We start from the raw sequence: 24,778 nt of genomic DNA, 5'->3' as shown, positions 1-24,778 counted from the left end.
TAAACCAATATTTAACAATACATAAATAACGTGATATATAAAGTGGATATCTTCCTAACTCTCCATAAACACCTGTAGAACTGGTTGTTAATCTTACATTTAAAATCGTTTTACAAAACTTTAAATGTATCCTTTTAATTTCTTTTGACTAAATCCCCAAATTTCAGAACCATAAGATAAAATTGAACCATCAAAAAGCTGACATAATAGTTTTGGCTTAAGCCAAAACTGTCCTTCATTTAAAAAGAAACGAAATATATGACATAATTGTGTTTGTCAACTACGTTGATGATACCTGCACATGTTTTCAATTTAAAAATACCGTATATCGAACTTTCTGTACTAAACACGACTGCAGATAAGCCTTATTTAAAAAGTCGATTAACTAGTAGCCTTGAGCGTTATCTTCTGTAAATTTATGTCCCTTTCCGAAATTTAGCGGGGACCTATAAACCATGTTTTCAATAAAATCGATATTTAAATTGTCTTAAGATATATCTTGTTCATGGCTCGACGGACAATCTTGTTTTTACTACTAGTCAGTAAATATCTAAGCAGACAGATCTATAAGTAAGTAACATTTGTTCAATATTGATTTGCGGTTTAATTATTTCAATGCAAAAGCATATTAATTTAATTGTTTTTCGGCGAACGCCGTCTAAATTCGTTTTCGTTACCTATGCCACGTGACTTCAGTTTGCAAATCAAACTACTTGATAACGCATTATAGATAATTTATCAAAATGGAAGATTTATGCAACACTCTGCCTGATTGGACGAGAGTGTAAATTTCTTTCACTCTGTTGATTGTGCTACGCTGAGTGAAATGTAGACAAAGCGTTTATCCTAAACGACGCTGTTCACAGTTTTAAAGCTAACTTTGGCTCAGTATATTTAGCAAGAATATTGATATATCTCAAAATGATAAGTAAGTTTAATAAATATGATAAAAACCTGTTCAAATACCAACATATATCAAATTAAAGAAAGAGCTGAACACGGTCTGCGTATCACATGAATAAGGGTGTGATAAGAGTCTTTTATGCAGAGAAGTGCATTTTAAAAGATTTTCCTTGTTACAATTGTCGTCTGTATATGAAAAGGTTTCTTGCTTTTGTGACTTATTCAGATTGCATATTAAAATGAGTACTTGTATGCTTTGATATATTTGTTATAAATTATTTAACTGATTTATTATATATGAATATTTTTCTTTAGTATGGTATGCAAATATTGAACTCAGTTGAAATCTGTTTTATTATATATATGCTATATAATGACTGAATCTCATTACACTGAAATGAAGGTACGCTGCATACAGTTTATCTATGTGATATGACTACGGTCACACTTTGCTTATGAAACAGAAATATTGAAATAATTACAATTTTATGTTTTGCTTGACCTTCACTTTTTTATAGACGCCATTGTCCAAAGATTCATGAATAGCGAATATGCATTTGTTAAAGCGGGATTAGTTGGCCTATTTTAGAAATAAATAAAAATAATAAATAAAAAAAATCCTTTAATTGATTTTTTCTCATGTATTCTAATCAAACTTGATTTGTAGCATCTTTATTAGGCCCGCAGCCCACTTTGTTCAGCTGGGACATTTGACCCCTTTTAGGGGCTGCTAGAGCTAAAACTAGAAATGCCTTTATACAGCGTCTCATGAACAGCTTGGTGGATCTTTGTCATACTTGGTCTGGAGCATCATTATAAGGTCCTCTTCCAAATTTATTTATATAGGAACTTGGGCCCTATTAGGGACTACTATAGCTAAAAGTAGATATGCCTTTCTTCGCATTAACCACTAAAATGTACAGTAATGGATTTTTATCAAACTCGATGTGTAACAATATCGTAAGGTCTCCTGCTATTTTGTTACAAATGGGGATAGGGACCAATTTAGCTAAAATATAAACACGTTTAATGACCTCTTCTCATGAACCGCTTCATGAATCTTCATCAAACTACTGCTGTAATTATTCGTCTAAGGATAAACGAAACAAAATTGCAACCCTACGAAACCTTTGCGAAAAATTAAAAGAGAACCATTTAAATTGTTAAAGTGCGGTGTTTAGTTTTGCAATTTGAAAAATGTTAGATGAAAGATGAATGTTAGATGAAAAATTTACAAACTTCTTTCCTTATTACAATTCGCCGACCATCATTTTTAAAGATATTTCTTGTTTTTTTATATTTTTATATGTTTACTCTAAAAAAATAAACATACTGTGCCTCAATAATGCTTTGCTATAACTGAAGTAACCAGATATTCACATTTCGTCTTCATAATGATATTCAAAACACGTTATCTACCTTCCTCTTTTTATCCTATTTATAAAACAAACATTCTCTTCAATCAACACTTAACTTGAATATTTCTTCATTTTCTGTTTTAACTGATAAAAGCACGTAAACTGTCTGCTCATTAAAAAGTTCTAGGTTTTGCATACAACAAAATAGGTTTCTTCATTTATTCAAATCATTGGTAATACTTTTGGTTTTAACACGCTTTCTTTTTCATGTTTAACTTAAGTGTCGTAACTTATTAAAAACTATGAAGAGCATTATAGATATGCCGATAGATTTATTCTTTTTTTCCATCTATATTTCTATAACATAAAAAATGTCACTAGAATTATGAGATAATTAAAATAGGCACTGACCTCCAGCCAGATCATACGACAACAAAAATGAAAACATTTTAGATATCAAAAATGCACTATTTTTTCTAAGTTTTGATTCCCAACTTGGGCATGTTTTTCTTGTTGTTTATTTCTTTCTTTTTTGTATTTTTTTTTGTATTTTAGGAGAGTCAAGAAACAAAATGTCAAGATTTGACATGATTATTCCATTTATTCCTTTGCAGAAGGATTACGTTAATTCACATTATATAATTAATCATGATCAATTAAAATATTTAAGAAACTGTATTTGTTGCGAGGTATTAATCTAAAATTGAAGTAGCCGGCAAAAACATAATTGTTCCGTTATATGTAAGTATAAGCCGTTTTCAACAGTTTAAATCAATTTAGGAAAAGAAAAAAAAGAGAGCTAAAACAGGTAAATAATGATGATCTATTAAAACATAAATTGACTTGCGTATAGACATTATCCTTTAGATCACAAAGTCGCTGAAAACGTCTAAAATTACAGAGTTGTCTGCTTCGACATTACCCCCGTATTCGGGAATCTTCAGAAATTTCCGAGCGGGACCGAGTCTCAATTTCAAAAGAAACAGTGATTGTATAAAAGGCACAAAGGCTTAGCGAAATATTTATTTTTTACATTTACATTTTTACACAGTTGAGTCAAGCAATGATTTTTCTTTGAAACATCACCGAAGCAAAAACGATTATTTTTTCTGTTTTCGTATACTGCGCGATATATCAACGAAAATGACTTTAAATTGTGTCCAAAATTAGACTTTAACTATTGACTTCAATGGAAAATAAGGGTGGTTATATAAACGGTTCAAAGATTAAGTGAAACAATTAAATTTCAATTTCTAAAATTTTAATAAATCATTTGGAAGAAAGATTAAATCAACGAATGCCGATAAAACAAATTCAATATCTTAAACCATTTAAAAGATATAACGAATAAATCGAATTTATCCTTCTTTATTTAATGTGTCAAAAAACCGATAATACCGATTATTGGAAAAAATGATGAAGCAAATCAGAGAAATGGTAACATGGTTATGTTGCAACATTTAACGTCTTTTTTACATATGGCAGCCACAGAATATACCAAAAATGTATTACTAAGAATGGCATAATAAAAAGTTAATGTATGCAGATAAAATGAATATCCAAGGTTATGGACCTGACCAAGGTCATATTACATTGGTTAGGACCATAAACTTGGATAATAATATCATACAGTAAGTCTTTTATGTGATGAGTACTCTTGAAAACGATCAGTGTGGTTAATGTCTCAGTTACGTTTTTCATAAAAAAAAAAATGTATACAAAAATTAATCGAATTGTAACGAGGATACTTCACGCAATTATACAAACCAGATATGGTTAGCTAGTATTTTACCTTTCTATATTTAATGTAGCGCGTGAGCTTGTTTGAAGAAATTTTATTCGTTTATTATAATACTATGACCGACCGTATCGTTATGGTAATTAATAAGAATAGTTTTAATTGATTTTGTTTTCTAAACATGAAATCATATTCATTTTCTTTGAAGTAGCCAGGCTATAGTAAAGGCGAAACTAATTTAAGAGTCAGCAATTTTAGATAAAGCATGAGAAGTGCCACCGTGGTATCTATTCGGCGTGCAGGTATCGGTCCCTATAATAAGATGCTACTGGATAATTTTCCTTAAATATACCTTGTTAGAATATATTATATACTAATTCCACTAAGGTGGCGTGAAAATGGTCAGAAGTGTTTCATGTGAAAACCTGTATTAGTAAGAAGTTTGAAATAATGGAAATCACGGATCGCCACAGCTGTCTTATGTCGGGACAGTTTAGGTTTTCTTGTCAGAGTGTGGTTTGAACTTGTCAAAACAGTGTATTATTATATTAACAAGAGCTGTCACAGGAGATAGCGCGCTTAACTATTTCGATGCTGGATAGTGAAATTGGGGACATTTGATGAAGCTGGAGGTGTCACTGGAGTGTTTATTGACTCCAATGTGGATGAAGATATTGAATAATAGCATGAGTCTGTGTCAAAAGTATTAGGTAATAAGAGAGATAAGGATCAAGTCTATCAAAACATTAAATAAGTACAATTATAAGCAAAAAGGGGGCATAATTCATGAAATACTGGTGCAAGTGTGATGCACCTTGTGTCATGTTGAATCAAATCCATTTTGTAATAACTGAAATAAAGTGAAAATGCATCAAAATTAACGTTTAATTCTAAGTAAAAGGAGGCATAATTCTTGAAAAATTGATGCCAGAGTTATGTGAAAGTGCATCAAAACCTTAACCCGAAATTCTAAGTAAAGGGTGATAATCCATTAGATATTGGTACCAGAGTTATGGATCTTGTGTCATATGATGTGTGGAATGATGTATAACGACTACTTTCAGTTTGAATCAAATCCATTTAGTAATATCCGAGATAAAGTGAAAGTGCACCAAAACTTTAAACTGAAATTCTAAGTAACAAGAGGGCCATGAAAGCCCTGTATCGCTCACCTGACCTATTGACCTAAAGATTATCAGGATTAACATTCTGACCCCTCAAAAAAAAGACAAATATCAAACAGGGAATGCCACGTACCAAAAACGCAGCCTCCCAAAACGAAACCCACAGCACGCAGACGCGCACACCACAAACACACACACAAAGCCAACACATTAGGACAAAACGAACAAACAAAGGAACATGCAGACGCGCACACCACAAACACACACACACACGCACGCACGCACGCACGCACACACAAAGCCAACACATTAGGACAAAACGAAAAAACAAAGGAACACAGTGGGGCACCGCCTTGGAACGGTCAGTGGCATAAATACCACGGGGAGCTTAAACCGGTTTATGGTGCGCACCCAACCTCACTCTTACCCCCACCATGTTCCAAAGACACGGGACAGTGTAAATAAAAGTAATCCCCTCCAGTTGAATCTCTAACACACGTAATGGAAACAAAAAGGCATGGCATGTAAGTTTCATTAAGATATGGTCATAAATGTGGCCTCTAAATTGTTAATAGCTTTTCATTTGATTTGACCCGGTGACCTAGTTTTTTATTCTACATGACCCAGATTCGAACTTGACCTAAAGATCATCAAGATTAACATTCTGACTAAGTTTCATGAAGATACAGTCAGAAATGTGGCCTCTAGAGTGTTAACAAGCTTTTCCTTTGATTTGACCTAGTGACCTAGTTTTTAACTCCACCTGACCAAGATTAGAACTTGACCTATAGATAATCAAGATTTCAATACAGACCAAGTTTCATTAAGATATGATCATAAATGTGGCTACTACAGTGTAAACTAGCTTTTCCTATGATTTGACCTGGTGACCTAATTTTTGATCCTACATGACCCAGATTCAAACTGGACCTTGAAATCACTAAGATTAACATTCTGACAAAGTTTCATGAAGATACAATCATAAATGTGGACTCTAGAGTGTTAACAAGCTTTTCCTTTGATTTGTCCTGATGACCTAGTTTTTGAACCCACATAACCCAAATTTAATATTTACTTAAAAATCATCAAGATTAACATTCTGACCAAGTTTCATTAAGATATGGCCATGAATGTGGTCTCTAGAGTGTGAACAGGCTTTTCCTTTGATTTGACCTGGTGACCTAGTTTTTGACCCCGGTTGACCAAATATCAAACTCTTCCAAGATTTTATTAAGGGTAACATTCTGATTAAGATTGGGCCCAAATTGTGACCTCTAGAGTGTTAACAAGCTTTTCCTTTGATTTGACCTGGTGACCTAGTTTTTGATCCCAGATGACCCAATATCAAACTCGTCCAAGATTTTATTGAGGATAACATTCTGACCAAGTTTCATCAAGATTGGGTCAAAATTGTGACCTCTAGAGTGTTAATAGTCAAATTGTTGACGACGGACGACTGACGACGGACGGCCGACTGACGGACGACGACGGACGACGGACACAGGGCGATCACAAAAGCTCACCTTTGAGCACTTCGTGCTCAGGTGAGCTAAAAAGGGGGGATAAGTCATGAAATACTGGTGCAAGAGTTATGGACCTTGTGTCATATGATGTGCATGACGAGGTTTTTTAAAATTTTAAGTTTGAATCAAATTTATGTAGTAATAACTGAGATAAAGTGAAAGTGCACCAAAACTTTAATCTGAAATCTATGTAAAAAAAGTGGGGGAGGGGGTGGGGTATTCATGAAATATTGGTGCTAGAGTTACGACTCTTGTGCCATATTATGATGTGGATGTTGATAAGGAACAACTATTTTAAGTTCGAAGTAAATCCATCAAATAATAACAAAGAGAAACAAAAAGTGCACCAAAACTTTAACCAAAGTGAAGACGCGGAAGGACGCCAACGCCGAGGCCGACGCCAGGTCGAGTAGGATAGCTCTCCATACTTCGTATAGTCGAGCTTAAAACTATGTTGTCATGTCAAAGTATGGTGTTAACATGTTAAAACAGTGTCCTTTTATGCTAGTCATGCTATCTTCCCAGACTGTGTTGTTGACCTGTCAAAACTGTGTCTTATTATGTTAAAAGACTATGATATCATGTCAAAGTGGGATGCTAACTTGTCCAAATAGTGTCTTATTACGTCAAAAAGCTATGATAATATGTCAAAGTACAGTGTGATATTATCTTTATAGCGTGTTATTATGTTAAAAAGCTAGATAAAATCAAGTGATACTGTAACAAGAATACATAGCGTTGTGACATAATGTTTGTTAACTCCTTGGGGCCGAAATGCGACTAAAGGCGCTATATTTTCTACCCCCGTAGCGTCGATATACGACTATACGCGCGTTATCAGGACTCCCCAGGACGGCGATTGACGAGTATAGTCGCGGCACCGAGATCATGCTGATTGCGTCATATACTTGCTAATTTTTGATAATCCTGATAAAAGCAAAATTATTTTGCATACCGGCTATTATTTCTTAGATGTTATAATTATTAATTATGCTAATAATTAGTTTCCTTGTTAAAATAAATGTTTGTAAATATGCGGTAAAGAAAATAAAAAAAGACGAACTCCGCTGTGTTTCGTTCATACTGTATTTCAAAAGATTAAAATAATGTCGGCTGCCAGAGATTTTTCTTACATTGAAGAAAATATTCATTATCATGCTGATTTTGACGTATCAGTTCCGTCGGATGATGATTCCGACGATGAAATTTCATTATCAGAGAAATGAATGGTCGGAAAATGTTAAGTTTTAGAAAGCTGAAATATTCGTACACTTACATCGCATTAAATTCAAATGATTAAAAATAACACAGCAAAACATGTTTCATACATAAAAATGTGTGTAAATAAACGCTTTTTGTAAATTTAATAATTCTTCAAAGATGGGTGTAAATATTACAACTTAACTGTCTCAGTGCGTGTCACACAACGTTTGTGTACATGTTTAGAAATTAATTTACATCGAAATAAACCATAGATATTCACTCAAAAATGGGTGTTAATTTTGAGTAATGCTGATGCAAATACTCCGTGTTAATAATGTATTTCTATTTATTGGAATTTAATGTGTTTACATGTGAAAAAAATAATAAAATCGGAAATGTTCAAATATTTATTTAACGCAATAGGTGTGTAAAAATGGTGAATGTTTCGAAGTGAAATTATTATTCTATTTGGATATAAGTTACGGACGAAAGTGGATATATATAAATATTTGTTCAAACTTGGAAGATTTTATTTTTTTATAAGTATAGTTTGATTTACACCCATGTTAATAATATTTCCATGCATGATTTCAATAGACTGCATGTGAGTGTGATTATGATAAGATCAGATAATGTTCTTCGACGTCAGGTGGTAATTCTTATCTCGCCGCAGCATGTATATTATGATATCGGCCTCAGGGAGTTAATACCACACTTTGACATGATAACATGACTAGTTAACATAATAAGATTCTATTTGGACTAGTTAACATTACTCTTTGGCAAGATAACACAACATATTAATAAGACACTGTTTTGAGACATATTTTGACACTGTTTACACCACACTTTTACAAGTTAACTTAGCTCTTTTTACATAATAGCACTTCTCGGTAAGACACTATCTGGACACGTTAAAATGACACATTAACGTAATAATATAATGTATTAACATAATAAAAACACTGTTTTAACAAGTTAACACAACACTTTGACAAGATAACATAGTTTTTTTAACATTACAGCATGCTCTGTAGACAAGATCATGCGAAATTTTTACAAGACAACATAGTTTTTAACATAATAACACAACTGCGAACAACATCATATTTTGATATGATAATATAACATAATATGACACTTATAATAAGCAACATAAGAAACTAGAACAAGTATGATGAAATAGAGTTATATAAAGCAAATCATTTTTTAAAATATTTAACAAATAAAAGTTATTTGTGTTATCATTGCAATGGAAATTCAAAAGCACCATGATTGCACAATGAAGAGACAAAAAATAAAGAAGCAAGAGGCGTAGGTGTTGCACATTTCATTACCTCTCATGAACAGACTCAATCAAACCGTGTCTGCTATTATTCTGCTTGGTTGCATGCTATGCTTCCAAAGGATCCTTTTACAGATTTGATTATACATAATAGGCCTGTAATGAAACCCCAAAAATGTATACATGTATATATATAGATTTAAACTTGGTTAATTATTATTCTGTTTTATTTCACATAGTCCTGTTAGTAAAACTTTGTAGCCTATACATGATTGTGACAACAATCCCGAATTTTTTTCAGTAGATCCATTCGGATCAGCAAAATGGTTTCTGCTACATCTCAGCAATTCTATCTAGACCGATTTATTTCCCTATAAAACTAAGATGACTGAAACTGTGTGAATGAATCGATGCCCATTTATCACATCATATGATGTGCACTCTTTAGATCCCTTCACACATCGTCTACTCATGTGTGCAGCCTTGTCGCGTACATGATGATTAAACGTTTTATTACTTTAATGCACAAGAGTCTGAAATTCTATCAATAACAGCCCCTATTTATATAAAATAAACACCAGGAATGAAACGTCAAAAATCCCAAGGTCACGAAAAAGTTTTGTTAAACAGGTCCCAGTTCCCGTGGACTTTTGGTGACCTTTAAAATTTATTAACGATGCTTAGTTCGATTGTGGAAAGTTTTGCGATTTTTGTGCTTTTGTCAAACTTGTCTTGATTAGACTTTAAATCCCTAGCTGCAGTTATCATCAACGTAGTTGGCAAGCACAATTATGCCATATAGTTCGTTATTTCAATATTACATCCATTTTTGAAAAATGCAAAAATGTGAAATTCAAAAGTGATTTTGATAGTTTTAAGACGATTTAAATATTTTGTAGAACCAAATATCTGAAATTAAGGGTGGCAATTTTAAATTTTGTATATGTACGTTATATCATTATCTAGTTTCACTGAAAATTTCGTTCTTTCGTCCAGTCTGTCCGAATCCAACCTATTCTATAGCTAATGAGTACTAGATATATAAGAACTAAGTAAGTAGTTATCATTTAACAATTTTCTAAAAAGAAAGAACACGCCAGGCCTACTTGAGAAGATATTGTACGTGAGCAAGGCTAAATTCTAATTATCAGACATGATATTGTTTTAGCTGATAATTTAACGTGGTGAATCTGAAAGATGTGGGGTAAGTTTCAGTTGTACTTTTTTGATTTTGACTTTACTGATGACTGGATTGTTACAAAACTTTAAGAATATATTAATTAAATGAATCATAGAAGAAACATTATTATTAAACTATTTTTTGATTTGTGTCCAAAGGACACAGGTGCCCTCCATTCCTATAATGTTCGTGATACTAGGTCAAATACTTTTTAAATATATGCGTCATTGTGCCTTTTATGCATTTGATTTGACTAAGTCATGGGCCTTATAGCTATATAGCTTATAGCTGGCTTAGTGATATCTCCAACCAAACGCCACAAGCTGAATAATATTCAAGTAATGTATCATAACGCTGGGTCAATTGGTTTTTGAGATACACGCGACACAAAAATGTTAAGCAAATTTTGACATAGTTAAGGGCCATAACTCTGGTCTGGCCCTTGAGATTCAAAACGAAACCCCTTATACACAATTTCCCGTGCTGATAACCGATCCTGTGAGGTTTGATGAATCTGGGTCAAATGCTTTTTGAAATATGTGCGACACAAATTCAAATGGACGGACGGACGGCCAAGAGCAACTGTTTAGTTCAGTTTAGTTTAATCATATTTTGTTGTTGTATTATTGTATATTAAATGTGATGTATACATGTATACATCACATTTATCAAATACATACTCGTAGAAATGGGTTGGGCCTAGTTATCCCAATATTATCTAGGGCCCATCCTAGAGTTACAGTAAATGCCCCTACTTGGGGGTAGGGATGTCACAATACATGTATACATCACATTTACTAAATACATGTACATACAAATAGGTTGGGTCAAGTTATTCCAATATTATCTAGGGCACATCCCAGAGTTACAGTAATGCCCCTACTTGGGGGTAGGGGTGTCACAATACATGTATACATCACATTTATTAAATACATCTACATACAAATGGGTTGGGTCAAGTTATTCCAACATTATCTAGGGCCCATCCCAGAGTTACAGTAAATGCCCCTACTTGGGGGTAGGGGTGTCACAATACATGTATAGATCACATTTATTAAATACATGTTTCACATCATTTTAATGATATCTGTTTAAATCTGGAATTAGGCTCCATTGATATGGCCCTTCGTTTGAGTTAAATTAATTATGTCAGATTCTTCAGTAAAAACCATAAGCAAAAATCATAAAAACTGCATACTCACTTGACTGCGATATATTTGCAATCGGCAAAGATCTGCATCAGGAGAAAAGTCTGTAGAGTTTGGAAGAGTCGACCTTATGTAATCTCTGTTAAATTGAAAACACTTCAAATGTTGAAGTAGGCATAAAGCAAGGCTAAGATCAATGCTTTCTATCTTTGGAATACCTGTCGCTGGATACAACAATTCATAATCTGCACGACGTATCGCGCGATTTCCACGTAATGTGAATATTTTACTTCTTTCATTAGCTAGAACTTTATGTAATGGAACATTCTCGAGCTTCTGATCAATTATATTCCTAACGACAGCGGTTCCCCCATCTTTTATAAGAGCTTCCAGGCGGAAGAGGTAGACCTGATTCGCTGATGATGTTGAAGTAGTCATGCTCATTTGTATTTACAGCTGTTTTCGTTCAGTGAACAACGATGCCTCTTTTTGTGCATGTTTTGTCGTCAGTTGTCTGTTTCGATCTACAAATCAAATACTCGGTTGATTTAAAACTATATATTTTGACATAAGTTATCAAGAATGGCAATAAGAAGATACAATAACTAATACAAGACGGGCTATTTCATTTAAGCTTCATAAAACTAAACACGAGGTATTTCATTTAAGCTACATAAAACTACCAAATAGCAAATTATTATTACTATATTCCTAATATATTTCTTGGAATTCTTCTCCTTGTATGCAGTTTGAAATAAAACTTTTTCTGCTCCTATGCAAAATAAAACAATTAATCGATTGGACGAATTCTGACAAGAATATCTTTAAAGTTTGAATAGCAATAATATACACACAGACGGAAGATGTGCGATAACAATAGTTCACCTCGCACATGTTGAAACATCGGATTGCAGTTGGAAATAAAAACAAGAGGGCCATGATGGCCCTATATCGCTCACCTGAGTACCATTGCTCTTAATGCTAAGATAAAGTTTTGACATAGATCACATAGGCATACACATTAAATATCATCAGGATAAATATTTTCTTGTAACAGTCCCTTTTGACCTATGGGTCACGTACTAGTCAGGGTCAATCTCCATACCAAGTTTGAAGGTCCTAGGCTCAAATGCTGCATTTTTGTACTAGCATGACTATTCCTTACCCTGGAAGACTTAAATAACAATTAAAACCAATCTCATTAGATGCTGCTGAGGTATATTCATTTACATATAATAAAGGGAGGTCATTTGTCATAAATTCAGTCAAAAGTTATCTACCCTGATTATCTAATTTGATTGTCCGAGTCCATCTGATGGCAAATAAATGACATTTCAAATCAGTATCTTCAATGGTTACTGAGATAGACCCATTTTATATTGAAACAAAGGGAGGTAATTTGACATAAAATCAGTCCATAGTTAATTACCCTGATTGTCTCAGTCCAACTAATGACAATAATGAAGTTTCAAATGAGTCCTATAAATACTAAATGAGATAAATCCATTTTTATCAAAATCAGGGGAGGTAATCATGCATTGGTATATGCATGTAAAAGATACAGAGTACAAGCCTTTACAACAATATTAGAAAAGTAATTAAAAGTAGAAATTTCTTACCATGAAAGACAAAAATAACGTTTCGAACCAATCTCATTAGAAGCTGCTAGGTATATTCATTTACATAAAAAATAAAGGGAGGTAATTTGTCATAAATTCAGTCAATATGTACTTTCACTGATTGTCCAAGTCCATCTGATGGCATAAATGAAATTTCAGATCAGTATTCATTAGTTACGGAGATATACCCATTTTAATTTGAAATAAATGGAGGTAATTTGACATAAAATCAGTCCATAGTTATCTATCCTGATTATCTGAGTCCAACTAATGACTATAATGAAATTCGAATGGAATGAGTCCTATAAGTACTTACTGATATAAATCCGTTTTGATTAAAATCTGGGGAGGTAATCAGATAAAAAAAATTCCAGAACCTATGACTGGATCTGACAGATTCATCATGGAATCCAAGATTTATTGTTGTTGAAGATCTTTTGCAAGTTTGTATCAAACCATAAATGAAGTCTCTATATGGCTGCAAAAGCCAAAAATGCAAATTTTGGACATTTAAGAGGCCCATGATGGGATCTGGCCAGTTTTCAAAAGGAACCGAGATATTATGCTAATACAAGTTGTGTGCAAGTTTGATTAAACTTGATTGCAAAATGTTGTCTCTATCGTGTTCACAAGCACAAAATAGCAAATTTTTGCCCTTTAAGAGGCCATCACTCTGAAACCCATGATGGGATCTGGCCAGTTTTCGAAAGGAACCGAGATATTATGCCAGTATAAGTTGTATGCAAGTTTGATTAAAGTTGATTATAAAATGTTGTATCTATCGTGTTCACAAGCCAAAAATAGCAAATTTTGGCCTTTAAGGGGCCATAACTCTTGAACCCATGATGGGAGCTGGCCAGTTTCCGAAAGGAATCAAGACATTATGCCAATAAAACTTGTGTGCAAGTGTTATTGAAGTTGATTGCAAAATGTGTTCTCTATCATGTTCACAAGCAAAAAATGGCAAATTTTGGCCCTTTATGAGGCCATAACTCTAGAACTCATGATGGGATTTGGCCAGTTTTCGACAGGAACCGAGATATTATGGTAATACAAGTTGTGTGCAAGTTTGATGAAAGTTGATTGCAAAATGTTGTCTCTATCATGTTCACAAACCAAAAATAGCAAATTTTGGCCCTTTAAGGGTCCATAACTCTGCAACCCATGGTTGGATCTGGCTAGTTTTCGAAAGGAACCGATATATAATGCCCATACAAGATGAGTGCAAGTTTGATTAAAGTCAAAAACATATTGTGGTCACTATCGTGTTCACAAGTTAATTGTGGACGGACGGGCGGAAGGACGGACGGACGAAGGGCGATCACAAAAGCTCACCCTGTCACTACGTGACAGGTAAGCTAAAATATGTATCATCTACAAAATGTACCTGAATACAAAAAAAAAACATTTTAGAAGTATTATATAAATCCCAACTTCCATTTTATACACATATTCGGTATGAAGCATTTTGTGAATTGTTATCACCGATGATAACGTGTACAATTTTCACAACAAGTGCTGTATCAGTCAACAAAGCTTAAATATATCAAATGGCTATTTTTCTCTAAAATATGTCAATTTTAGATTTTTACTTCGAATGAAGAAAATTCTCGTGAAACGTTTTTAATTTAACTAATTATATTATTAATTCTGTATGCAGACATGCATTCATAATAAAATGCCATGCAGTAGCAGTAGATTGATAAAAACTTTTTTAGTGGTTTAATACATTTATACTGTGTTAAGCTATACATATATACAGTGTGTACTATTTTAAACCTTATACATAGTATTGTTAATATACATAAATATATATTTACATGAACTATATGTGGTTATTGCTCAAGATCTTGGGATGGTAAGCGTGACCAGGTTGTTCTGGAAGCAGGCGCCAATACGAGTCGTTAATGTGCGAGTAAGGTCGGTGCTGGGGGAGGTTCCCCTTCCTGCAAGTGTGGCTCTGGGGTTTTGATGTGTATCTGAGAACTGGTAGGATTAGGGCTTGAACTCGGTGTGTCAACGAATTTCAAATATTTTTAGATGCGTCTGACCTACGTGTAGTGACATTTGCTAAACTAGTGAATAATGTTTGCGTCATAATTATCTCACAACTGTCGGAGAACGTAAGCGAAACTTTCCGGTTGAAAATTAAAAATAATCCTATAAAAATATGTGTGTTGTTTTGGTCTGACTATTGTCTGCTCCGCCCTCTTCAATAATTTTATTTCAATGTACTATTGAGAATAAAAGTTTGTATAAAATGAGCCATATCTCAATTTTAGCCTATCAAAAGTGTTTTCTCGCAAGATTTAATGGAGTGGGCTAGGGAGAATGGGGGAGGTGCGGGGGGGGGGGGGGGGAGTGGTAGTGGGGATGCGCAGGCCGCGCCCAAACCCATTGCATTTCCCGCAGTTTACGATATTATTGTATGCAGTTCTACGGCGATTATAAATATTGATGGTCTATGAAAAGTAATAACTGTTTTGGACGCAGAAATGTTGCATTGTGACAACTCTTAAAGTAAATATATCTTAGGTGTAAAGGGAGAAAATGAACATAAATGGCACTGAAAATGCCAATGGAATAAAGTTTGCAAACTTTTCCGAAAAGGGGAGGTGTTCACACCTCTGCATACCCTATTGTAGACTGAAAGTAAATAAAATTTCTTCTTCTTTTTCTTCTCGTTCGCAAGTGGCTGCATGTAGTGTTTCTCTCTTGCCAGATGGGTATTGAACGGAAACTCCTGCTCCTCCATCTTTGACGGCGCACTGACTGATCCGTCTGTATAGACATGAGTCCATGGTTCCGGAGGATAGTCTTCATTGATCATAGCAAGTGTGAGGCTCTTCCGAATGCCTTCATCCTCTTGCTTCCCGCGGTCAAGACGAGGAACAGCAAGTCTCAGTCACTGAGGACAGATCATTCGCTAGTAGGTTTATAATGTCTTCCTTTTCTAGGGGAGTCGTTGGTATGTTCAGCTCAGTTTTGAACTATCGGTTGAGTTTCTTTGCCTCATGAACGACGCTGCTACGTTTGAGCAAATTTTTGGTGTAGCCATCTAGCTTGGCTTTCATGGGATGGTCTTGAAAAGACCTGAACTTTTCTGCTTGAAGCATGGCCTTTACATGTTTCCTGTCTTGTAACGGCTGTGTGCCTGTTAGCTTCTCCATGACGGAGATTGGTATAGACTTTGTAGCACCTGTCATGATCCGCAATGCTTGCTTCTGAACCTTGCCTAGAGCCTGTTGGTTAGTTTTGGCAGTAGTGGACCAGATAGTTGAGCTATACTCTAAATGGGGTCTCACTGTTCCCTGATATACTGTCTTGAGTATTTGCTTATTTGCTTACTACGTTGTTCCAGCAAGTTTACGCATCATGGCAAGCTTCCTACGGGCCTTCCCTTCTGCTTGACAAATGTGGGGCTTCCAGGTTAGCCGTTTGTCAAAGGTCACTCCAAGGTAGTTTGCCTCGTCTGATTCAATCAGCGAAGTATTTCCCCGTCTTGATTTTACCCGCCCTCTGCTTTGACGACAGGGAGAATAGTGTGGTGGACGATTTTTCTGTATTGATCGATACACACCAATCTTCAGCCCAAGCTGAAAGCTTGTTGATTGCTTCTTGCATCCTGTATGTGGCTGTAGAGGCATGTTCTTCCTTACACCAGATCGTCAGCGTAGAGTGCATCCTTAACTCCATTTGGTAGTTCAGACACCAGATCATTGATGAAAAGCAGGAATAGTGTTGGGGATAAGACTCCGCCTTGTGGGACACCATGAGGCAACAAGAACTTCCTACTGCTAGCATGTTCTGAACTGACTCTTTCTCTCCTGTTGTAGAGGTATGACTTAATCCACCTAAGCATGTGATCTCCTACTCCACTCCTCATCAGTCTGACGAGGAGTCCGTCAGTCCAGACTTTGTCAAACGCTCTATGCAGATCAATCCATGCTGTAAACACGACTTTCTGCTCTTGGAAGGTGTCCTCTATCTCTTGCAATAGATAAGAGGTCTGGTCCTCAGGAGAGCGGAATTGTCTGAAGCCAGCTTGTTGCGTTGCGAATAGGTTGTTAGTGGGCCGGTGGTCTAGTGGTAACACGCTTTACTGTCAATCCAGAGATCCGGAGTTTGAATCCCGGTCCAGGCACTGGAAATTTCTGAGATGCGCTTGAGTGTCTCCCACCTAACTAGAAGCCTGTACTGGTTCTTCCTAGGAAAGACGGCTTCGTGTGTATCGGTGCAATACACCGGGCACGTTAAAGAACCAGACTGTCTATTCGAAAAGAGCTAGGCTATGTTAGCCGGACACGTCTGTATCTGAAAAGTTCTCTCTGTCTGTTCTGGGGGCTTTATCTCACTCTGTCCCTCTGGTCAGATCGCTCTGTGTTTGTACTAGTAGAGGATGATTTCGCGTCCTGTGTGGCTGCAGTTGCTGTAAAGCGCCTTTGAACGTGTTTATCATGAAAAGGGCGCTACATAAATCTGCTATAATAATGCTGTTAGTCTCCATGTACCATTTCAGGCGTGCATTTACAATCCTCTCCATGGTCTTTCCAGCACAGCTGGTTAGGCTGATTGGGCAATAGCTTACAGCCTTCTTTTGATTCTTCCCTTACTTGTGGATTGGGGTCATGACTGCCTCTTTCCATACCTGTGGAAGCAGCCCTTGTGTCCAGCTGTAGTTGTAAATTTCCAGGAGTTTCCAAATTGCTGCAGTGCCTAGATAGGTTAGCATTTCATTTGTGACTCCATCTGGTCCAGGAGACTTCTTTGTCTTCAACTGCCTAAGAGCTGTCTGTAGCTCATGCAGTTTAAGCCTCTGCTTCATGCATTCTGGTGTCACTTAGCTTGTCTGCCTTTCCCTTTTAAATAAAACCTGTTACGCGCTTTTTCAGACGTTTTTAAGGCAACAAAGCACAAAAGTGGCAGGTTCGGTTTGATCGGGTATGTTAACGAGGGATAATGACATGTGCAATACCCCTCATGCCTCTTATCAACGACTTATTATATACAATGAGCGGAATTCTAACACAAAACGATTGTTACCGTTGGTCGACCGGTCAATATTAATATATGTTGTAAAAAAAGGAGGTGTCCTGTTTAGTTCCTTCTTCGCGTATGTTTGTGTGCGTTTGTATATTTTCATAAACCAATTATTTATGTATAATAAGTTTACAGCTTTTGTATAGGTGTATACATTTACATATTCTTTGTTATACGGTGGGTTGTTTGGTGGATTAGGTTTTTAAAATGTGTCATTATTTGTTGGACTTTAGTTTGTGTTCATTATGGTTAAATGTTGATATAAATTTATTAGAATATTCAGGCTTGCAGAAAGAACCGTCCAAAACTCTTCAACTTTTAGTGAGACAAACTGTGACCTTGAACTAACAGCTGAAGTCTTAGGATTTACATTATATGTTTACTTATTATAGTAAAATATTTGTGCGAAGTGTTCTGAATATCCAAACATGCCAACATATTATCTGACTAGAATCAACTCAAATTGTTACGATGGCATAGGACTATGAGTCTTGCACAGGACTTGTTGTCTTGCTATAGTTAATGTTATGCAAATTATTTCAAATATTTTCACAAGCATCCAACGAATCGACCGTATAAGAAAATGTCGTTAAAGTATATGTGTGTATATTTAAAGATCTTAGTATTCCATGCGATACGCTGTCATATGATGAAAATGTATTCGACGTTATTTGAATAACTTGTTAAGGACCAGCAAAGGATCAATCTCTAAAACAATTGACTTGTGATTCTTATATAAACCTTTAACACGAGCTGTTTGTAAAACACATATGGCCCCGCTTATTTATGGCCTGCTGAATGCAAGTGGGTATGTAATTCTAAATGCTGTGAACTTGTCGTTTGACTAAACTGTTTCAGGCTCAATTTGATTTAACCGGTTTATGGACAGTAGTGCTTTTTAGATTTTTGAGCGGATATTATCAGCTCGATTATTCGAGAATAGTCCAGCAATGCTACTCACCCTGGCGTGGGCGTCGGCGTCACACCTTCGTTAAAGTTTTACATGTAAGTACATATGGCTATCATTTAAAGGCATATAGCTTTGATACTTATTTTTGCTTTTTATTAGTCAATTACCAACTTCACTGGGTCAGGTACCATAACTCTGACATGTATTTAGGCCACATTATGTCCCCTTTGGACTTAAAACTTCTTAAAGTTGTGCATGCAAGTTACTATCTCCAAACCTAATGCAGATACTGGATTGAAACTCTATTGATATTTTTACATTTAAGGTAATATTCCTGCTTCAGGGACAACGATTCAGTGACTACATGCAAACATTCTATGACGTTTAACAAAGGTTTGAAACCAACAATTATCTAGTTACAGATAGAAACAATCTGATCAGACCAATAACAAAAAAATAAAAGACCGACAAACGGACTATGAGCAAAACAATGTACCCAATCGTCAAATAGGGCAAAATATTAAGATATATAAAATGTCTGAGTTTGAGTCTGTTCATGAGAGGAAATGTATCGGCATATATCCCCCAGCATTGGCTTAAGCAGAACACTCTATTAATCATAGATGCTGGATGCACTGCCTGTTCGCATTGAACCAGAAAAAATGACAACAAAGACTTTGGCATTTACAAAGCAATGTTTGTTTCTCATGTTTAATATAGTTACTAATGTTTTACCCCAGATATTTAGTATTCAATCTGGATCTAATAAAGACAAACGCTCTGAGCAGGGTGCATGTATATCAGGTTGAACGTATGCACTCTCGAGTGTTAACAATGTTCTTTTAGGATTGGGCCTAGTGACGTCCATCAACCCCTCAACAACATTCAAGAGATAATCTAGTTTTATAGGTTTTGTTCATAAAATATCGCTTTTGTAACTGTTGTTTTTCTGTAATGAAATGAAGTGTACTGTTTTAGAGTCCGCTGAAATGTTTGCATAGGAAAACAAAATATAACTCACATGTCAATAAATCTAGATTAACAATCACGACAACCTACATTTATTTGTAACTATTGACCTATGCTTTAGTTAAAGTCTTCGGTAGTCTTTTCAAGATGCGATACAAATTTTATCTTTGTTTCACAGAATAAGTGTGAACTGATATGTTGCTGCTGCTGATGGTGGTGGTGGAGGATACGCATAAATAATTTCCCCATGCTTCTATATAATATATATATATATATATATATATATATAATTATATGATTACCTATTCTTAAGATGAGTCAAAATGGAACATAAATGAAGACCACACCTTCTGTGACTTATAAGGAATAATGTATTCTTCGTCTTTGTTGTTTGCATATACTGTGGCAATTTTTTCGATGTTTTCCGGTTCCGGTTTATGTACACAGCGCAGACTGGTTGTCTGCATGAACAACTGAGCACCACGAATCAGTCACAGAAATTCGTAAACCGCGCCAACATGATTCTTTTACTTCTTTTTCGTAATGAAAACTGTACATGCCACTGAAAAACACTTTTAAAACAGTAAGAAAGTGTAAAGGCTGTCAAGTTTCTGCGTGGAGTGCAAACAAACAAAAAAATCCTAATGCCAGTGCGAGAACGCGGTGAATGACGTCATTGTCACGGCTTCTCGTAAATTGTGCAAAGTATGATATTCGCTGTAAGAGGTATGTTGACACTAAATGTACGACAAACTAAATGTGTTTGTATATCCATTCTTCTGAAAACATACCATGAACCTGTCTCCGATCTGCTGCTTTATGGTTTAATAATGCAGGAATAATGAATAAATTGCCATTGAAACGCTTCAAATCAATCTTGCCTTAAAATGAGGTCACTGACGTCATGACGTTACGTATCAGTTACAGCGCAAAATCTATAGCTTTTATTTTGAAAGTACGTAATTCTGTGTATTTTCTTTATTTGAACTATTTTCAAACAGCCATTATTTGCTGAAATATTTTTTATGAGTCTTTTACTCTGAATAATAATCAATATTTTGCTTCTTTTAAGTAGTTATATTGAAATGTTATGCGGAATGTAAGAAAATGGATGATGGTAACCAATGTTATTTTGAATATAGTTGGGCGAAAGGCTACTTGTTACGGCTATTTTCAAATAAAAAACTGGCAGTTTGATTCGAAATACATATTTTTCAATTTCCGTTGATAATTTTTACTTTTATACTAAAACTAAGCTCTAAAATCGTTCAAGTTCAAAGTAGAAAATTATGGTTTCTTGAATTGAATTGATGTTACCATGGAAACGAAGCCTGTGACCTATAATTATATCTAAATATAAAATTCAAAAACGTTGACACAGGTCTATTTAAGGAACACAGCTTCGGCTTTTTATTTTCATTTCAACAATATCCATGAGAATAATAGCAGCATGCCGAACGATTTTTCCATGAAAAATGCCAGACGAAGGGTACTGTTGTAAGTATTTTAAGCTGTGAAATTGGTTTGAATATATGCAGATAACACGAAAATATAACTTACGTTAGAAATAATATGTTTTAAAGCTACATTAACAAGAAAAATAATTTTATTCAATCTTTTTATAAGAAATTACGACAAAAAGCAAGATATAAGCTATTTTAAACAGCTATGTTGCTATGGTTACTTTAAACTTTAAGAAAAATAGGGTACCAGGTAAAGTGCTTGGTATTTTGTTAATAATATTATCCAAATATCCCATGTTGGTCATTAACAGAATGGCACTGAAGCCGTCGAAAACCCCGTTTTTATACATAGTTGTGTAAAAATGAGAGAAAATGCGTTACCATGGAAACACGAACCCAGCGACATATAAATTTTCAGCTTTTATTAGAAAACCAACGCGCATACTAGTAAAATTATGCAGACTTCTACGGATATCACTGAAACTAAAATACACTGAAAAGTGTTAAATATCCGTAATTTCCTTCTTCTTTCAATATAAAAAACATGTGGATGTTCATGTTCTTCAAACCTGGATATAAATTGAACTTGAAGGGACAGAGATAAACGAAATTGTGATTGTTGCAGTTAAAACATCATATTACACGAAAAACAAAAAATTGCTGCGGTTCAACTAATTTGAATTCATTCTAGTAACAAGGTAATCTACGTACTTGAGTAAATTACAAATGGAAACTATAAAGACCGTTAGATCTAGTATCATTTTATACTGACGCGATGAACCCTATAATGAATCTATAGAAAATACCCTATGTAACCTATGCTCGACTGATTTCAAAAATTGACTCCTCAAAAAACAAAATGGCGGTTTATATATACACATATATATATAAAGGATGACTAGATCTATAGATACGAGGTTATCTACAAATGAACATAATATTATGTTATATAAAGATATATATATGCAAATACAAACCATAATTGAAAGAAACAAAAATATGGGAACAAAAATGAAAACGAAAATAAATCTAAAACAAATCCTCACGAGGACTCAAATTCATAAAACGATTTGCTTATATCCCACACTTACCTGCGTTTTACCCGACTGAGCTATGTTACAGTATACTCACAGAATAGTTAAAATGAAACAAATACTAATAGTTACTTGTCGAGTACTGTGCAAGCATAATGAATTATTTTATCACATCATAAATGGACTCGTCCTCTCGTTAAGAGTGGTAAAATGGTATTTCACGTATGCAACATTGGGTCTAACTCCACAATGAGTTAACATCAAGGAGTTCAGGGCTTTGATGGCTGTTTGGGTTAATGAAAAGAACACAAGCCTTATGTAAATAGATTATATCAATAACTTTAAAAGTCATCAGGCATGTGAAAGTAATATATTTCATTGATATATTTAGACAAAAATGATTCGCAAATCATAGTTTAAATGCAACAACAATCCTAACTCCATGGACTTAGAACCTTTGTTGCATAACTCCATGTACTTAGAACCCTTGTTGCATTAACATAATCAACAAAAACAAGAGTTTTTGTTAGAAAAAATGATATAAATAGTGTAAAATACACGAAACTTTGTAATATGACTGTTTAAACAGTATACAATCTACAGCTGCAATTGTTTTGGGAAATATCATATTTAACCGATATTTTACAAAAATGCATTTTCCCAACACTTCTACTCAATGGAGATAGGTACCTTATTACAGGGACCTCTCCAAATATAAAGTGAAGATTTAAATGCTTACATTTCATAAATGGAATGTGACTCATAAAATATTGTTTTCCTTTTCAATAAGAAAATTAAATACTGATCTGGGATCTTTTTTAAACTACACTCTGTGCAATATGAACTAGTTAAGAAAGAGTGCAACGCTCGCTTATGATTGACATATTTTTTATCCCCGTCTTCATACATTCACAAGTAACAGAAAGAGCATTGAAACTCGAAGGTAAACGATTTGTATGAGGGGGCGTAGCCCCCGAGTATTAATCGTTTACCCGAGAGTTTTAATGTTCTTTCTTTTTTTGTATCACAGCCATCCATATATGGTAGTTCAGTAGGCATTCCACATTGCTATATACAGCAGTTAGGCGAGTACTTGAAATCCTTGCTTATACAAATGTGTAAAGCTCAGGTAAAATAAACCAATGCGAGCGCAGAAAATCAATAAAATACACAGACACTTGGGGCTCGGACCTCCACACACCCCATTCTCCTCCGCCCCTGGTTAAGTTTAGCCAATATATTTTAGCATTTTACCATGTATTGAGCATAGGTGACGATCATAAAACGCATTTTGTAACATTTCAGCGTGTTTTTAAAAATAAATGTATTTTTACCATCAATGCTCTCAAGATATGAAACATCGCACGAACACTAGGGAAACAATAGCCACTTAAACGTTTAAACGAACCCCTACCAATGAATCACTGGTATCAATCGTCAGATCTGTTACCATTCTGTCAAATGACACCGGTCCCGACAACTGTCATTTGTATTCCGACGAGAAATCAATAAATAATATAAATCAATCTATCTAAATTCTATGGAACACTTCCTTGCGAATAGATCCCTGCTTTGAACTGCGCATATCGTTGCCGGGTACCAAAATTGATACCGTTTCGACTGCATTATACCGGATTATCGCTTCAGCACGTGTTACACGAGGTTTGTTTACATAAAGAAGTGATTATCTGGTTTAACATAGCCGTAAGAGTAACAATTTTGGTTCCCGGTTTATGACATGCGCTACACAAAGCGAGGGTCCAGCGCAAGCAAGTGTTCCCATTGTTCGTGCGATGTTTCATATCTTGTAATATTGAGAGCATTGATGGTTAAAATACATTTTTTAAAAACACGCTGAAATGTTACAAAATGCGTTTTTTGATCATCACATATGCTTAATACATGGTAAAATGCTAAAATATATTGGCTAAACTTAACCAGGGGCGGAGGAGAATGGGGTGTGTGGTGGTCCGAGCCCCAAGTGTCTGTGATAAAATACACTTCGCTGTCTGCTGTTAGAAACACGCCCATACACGCTGGAATACTTTCCTGCCCAACAGTGCGGTAACTAGCGTGCGGGTATTTAATACCTGCACACGTTTAGTTACCACACCCTGCACTCAGTGTATACGATTTTCTTGCACCAAATATGTTAAGAAAAAACACCGAGCTATGATACAATGTGCCGTATCGACCCATCGCAGGGGTAAACAAGACAACAAGTCTACATTACGTACAAATTTACTACCATGTACTTAAAACAATCATTCAGTCAAGTAAT

The 24,778-nt window shown here is 35.0% G+C and overlaps 1 protein-coding gene across 2 annotated transcripts in view; it reads right to left on the bottom strand.

Moving 5' to 3' along the window:
- Positions 1 to 24,778, bottom strand: part of LOC128548534 (uncharacterized) — a 94,620-nt gene that overhangs the window by 43,235 nt on the left and 26,607 nt on the right. For both annotated transcript variants that reach the window (XM_053523658.1, XM_053523657.1), the window contains exon 2: positions 11,517 to 11,986. In XM_053523658.1, the coding sequence (XP_053379633.1) occupies positions 11,517 to 11,906 (390 nt within the window). In that variant the 5' untranslated portion in view covers positions 11,907 to 11,986. The remainder of the gene's footprint in view (positions 1 to 11,516; positions 11,987 to 24,778) is intronic.

The sequence above is a fragment of the Mercenaria mercenaria genome, chromosome 14, assembly GCF_021730395.1.
Source record: "Mercenaria mercenaria strain notata chromosome 14, MADL_Memer_1, whole genome shotgun sequence".
Taxonomy (NCBI): domain Eukaryota; kingdom Metazoa; phylum Mollusca; class Bivalvia; order Venerida; family Veneridae; genus Mercenaria; species Mercenaria mercenaria.
Note: the sequence above shows the minus strand (reverse complement) of the source record. Positions and strands in the feature narration are given on the sequence as shown.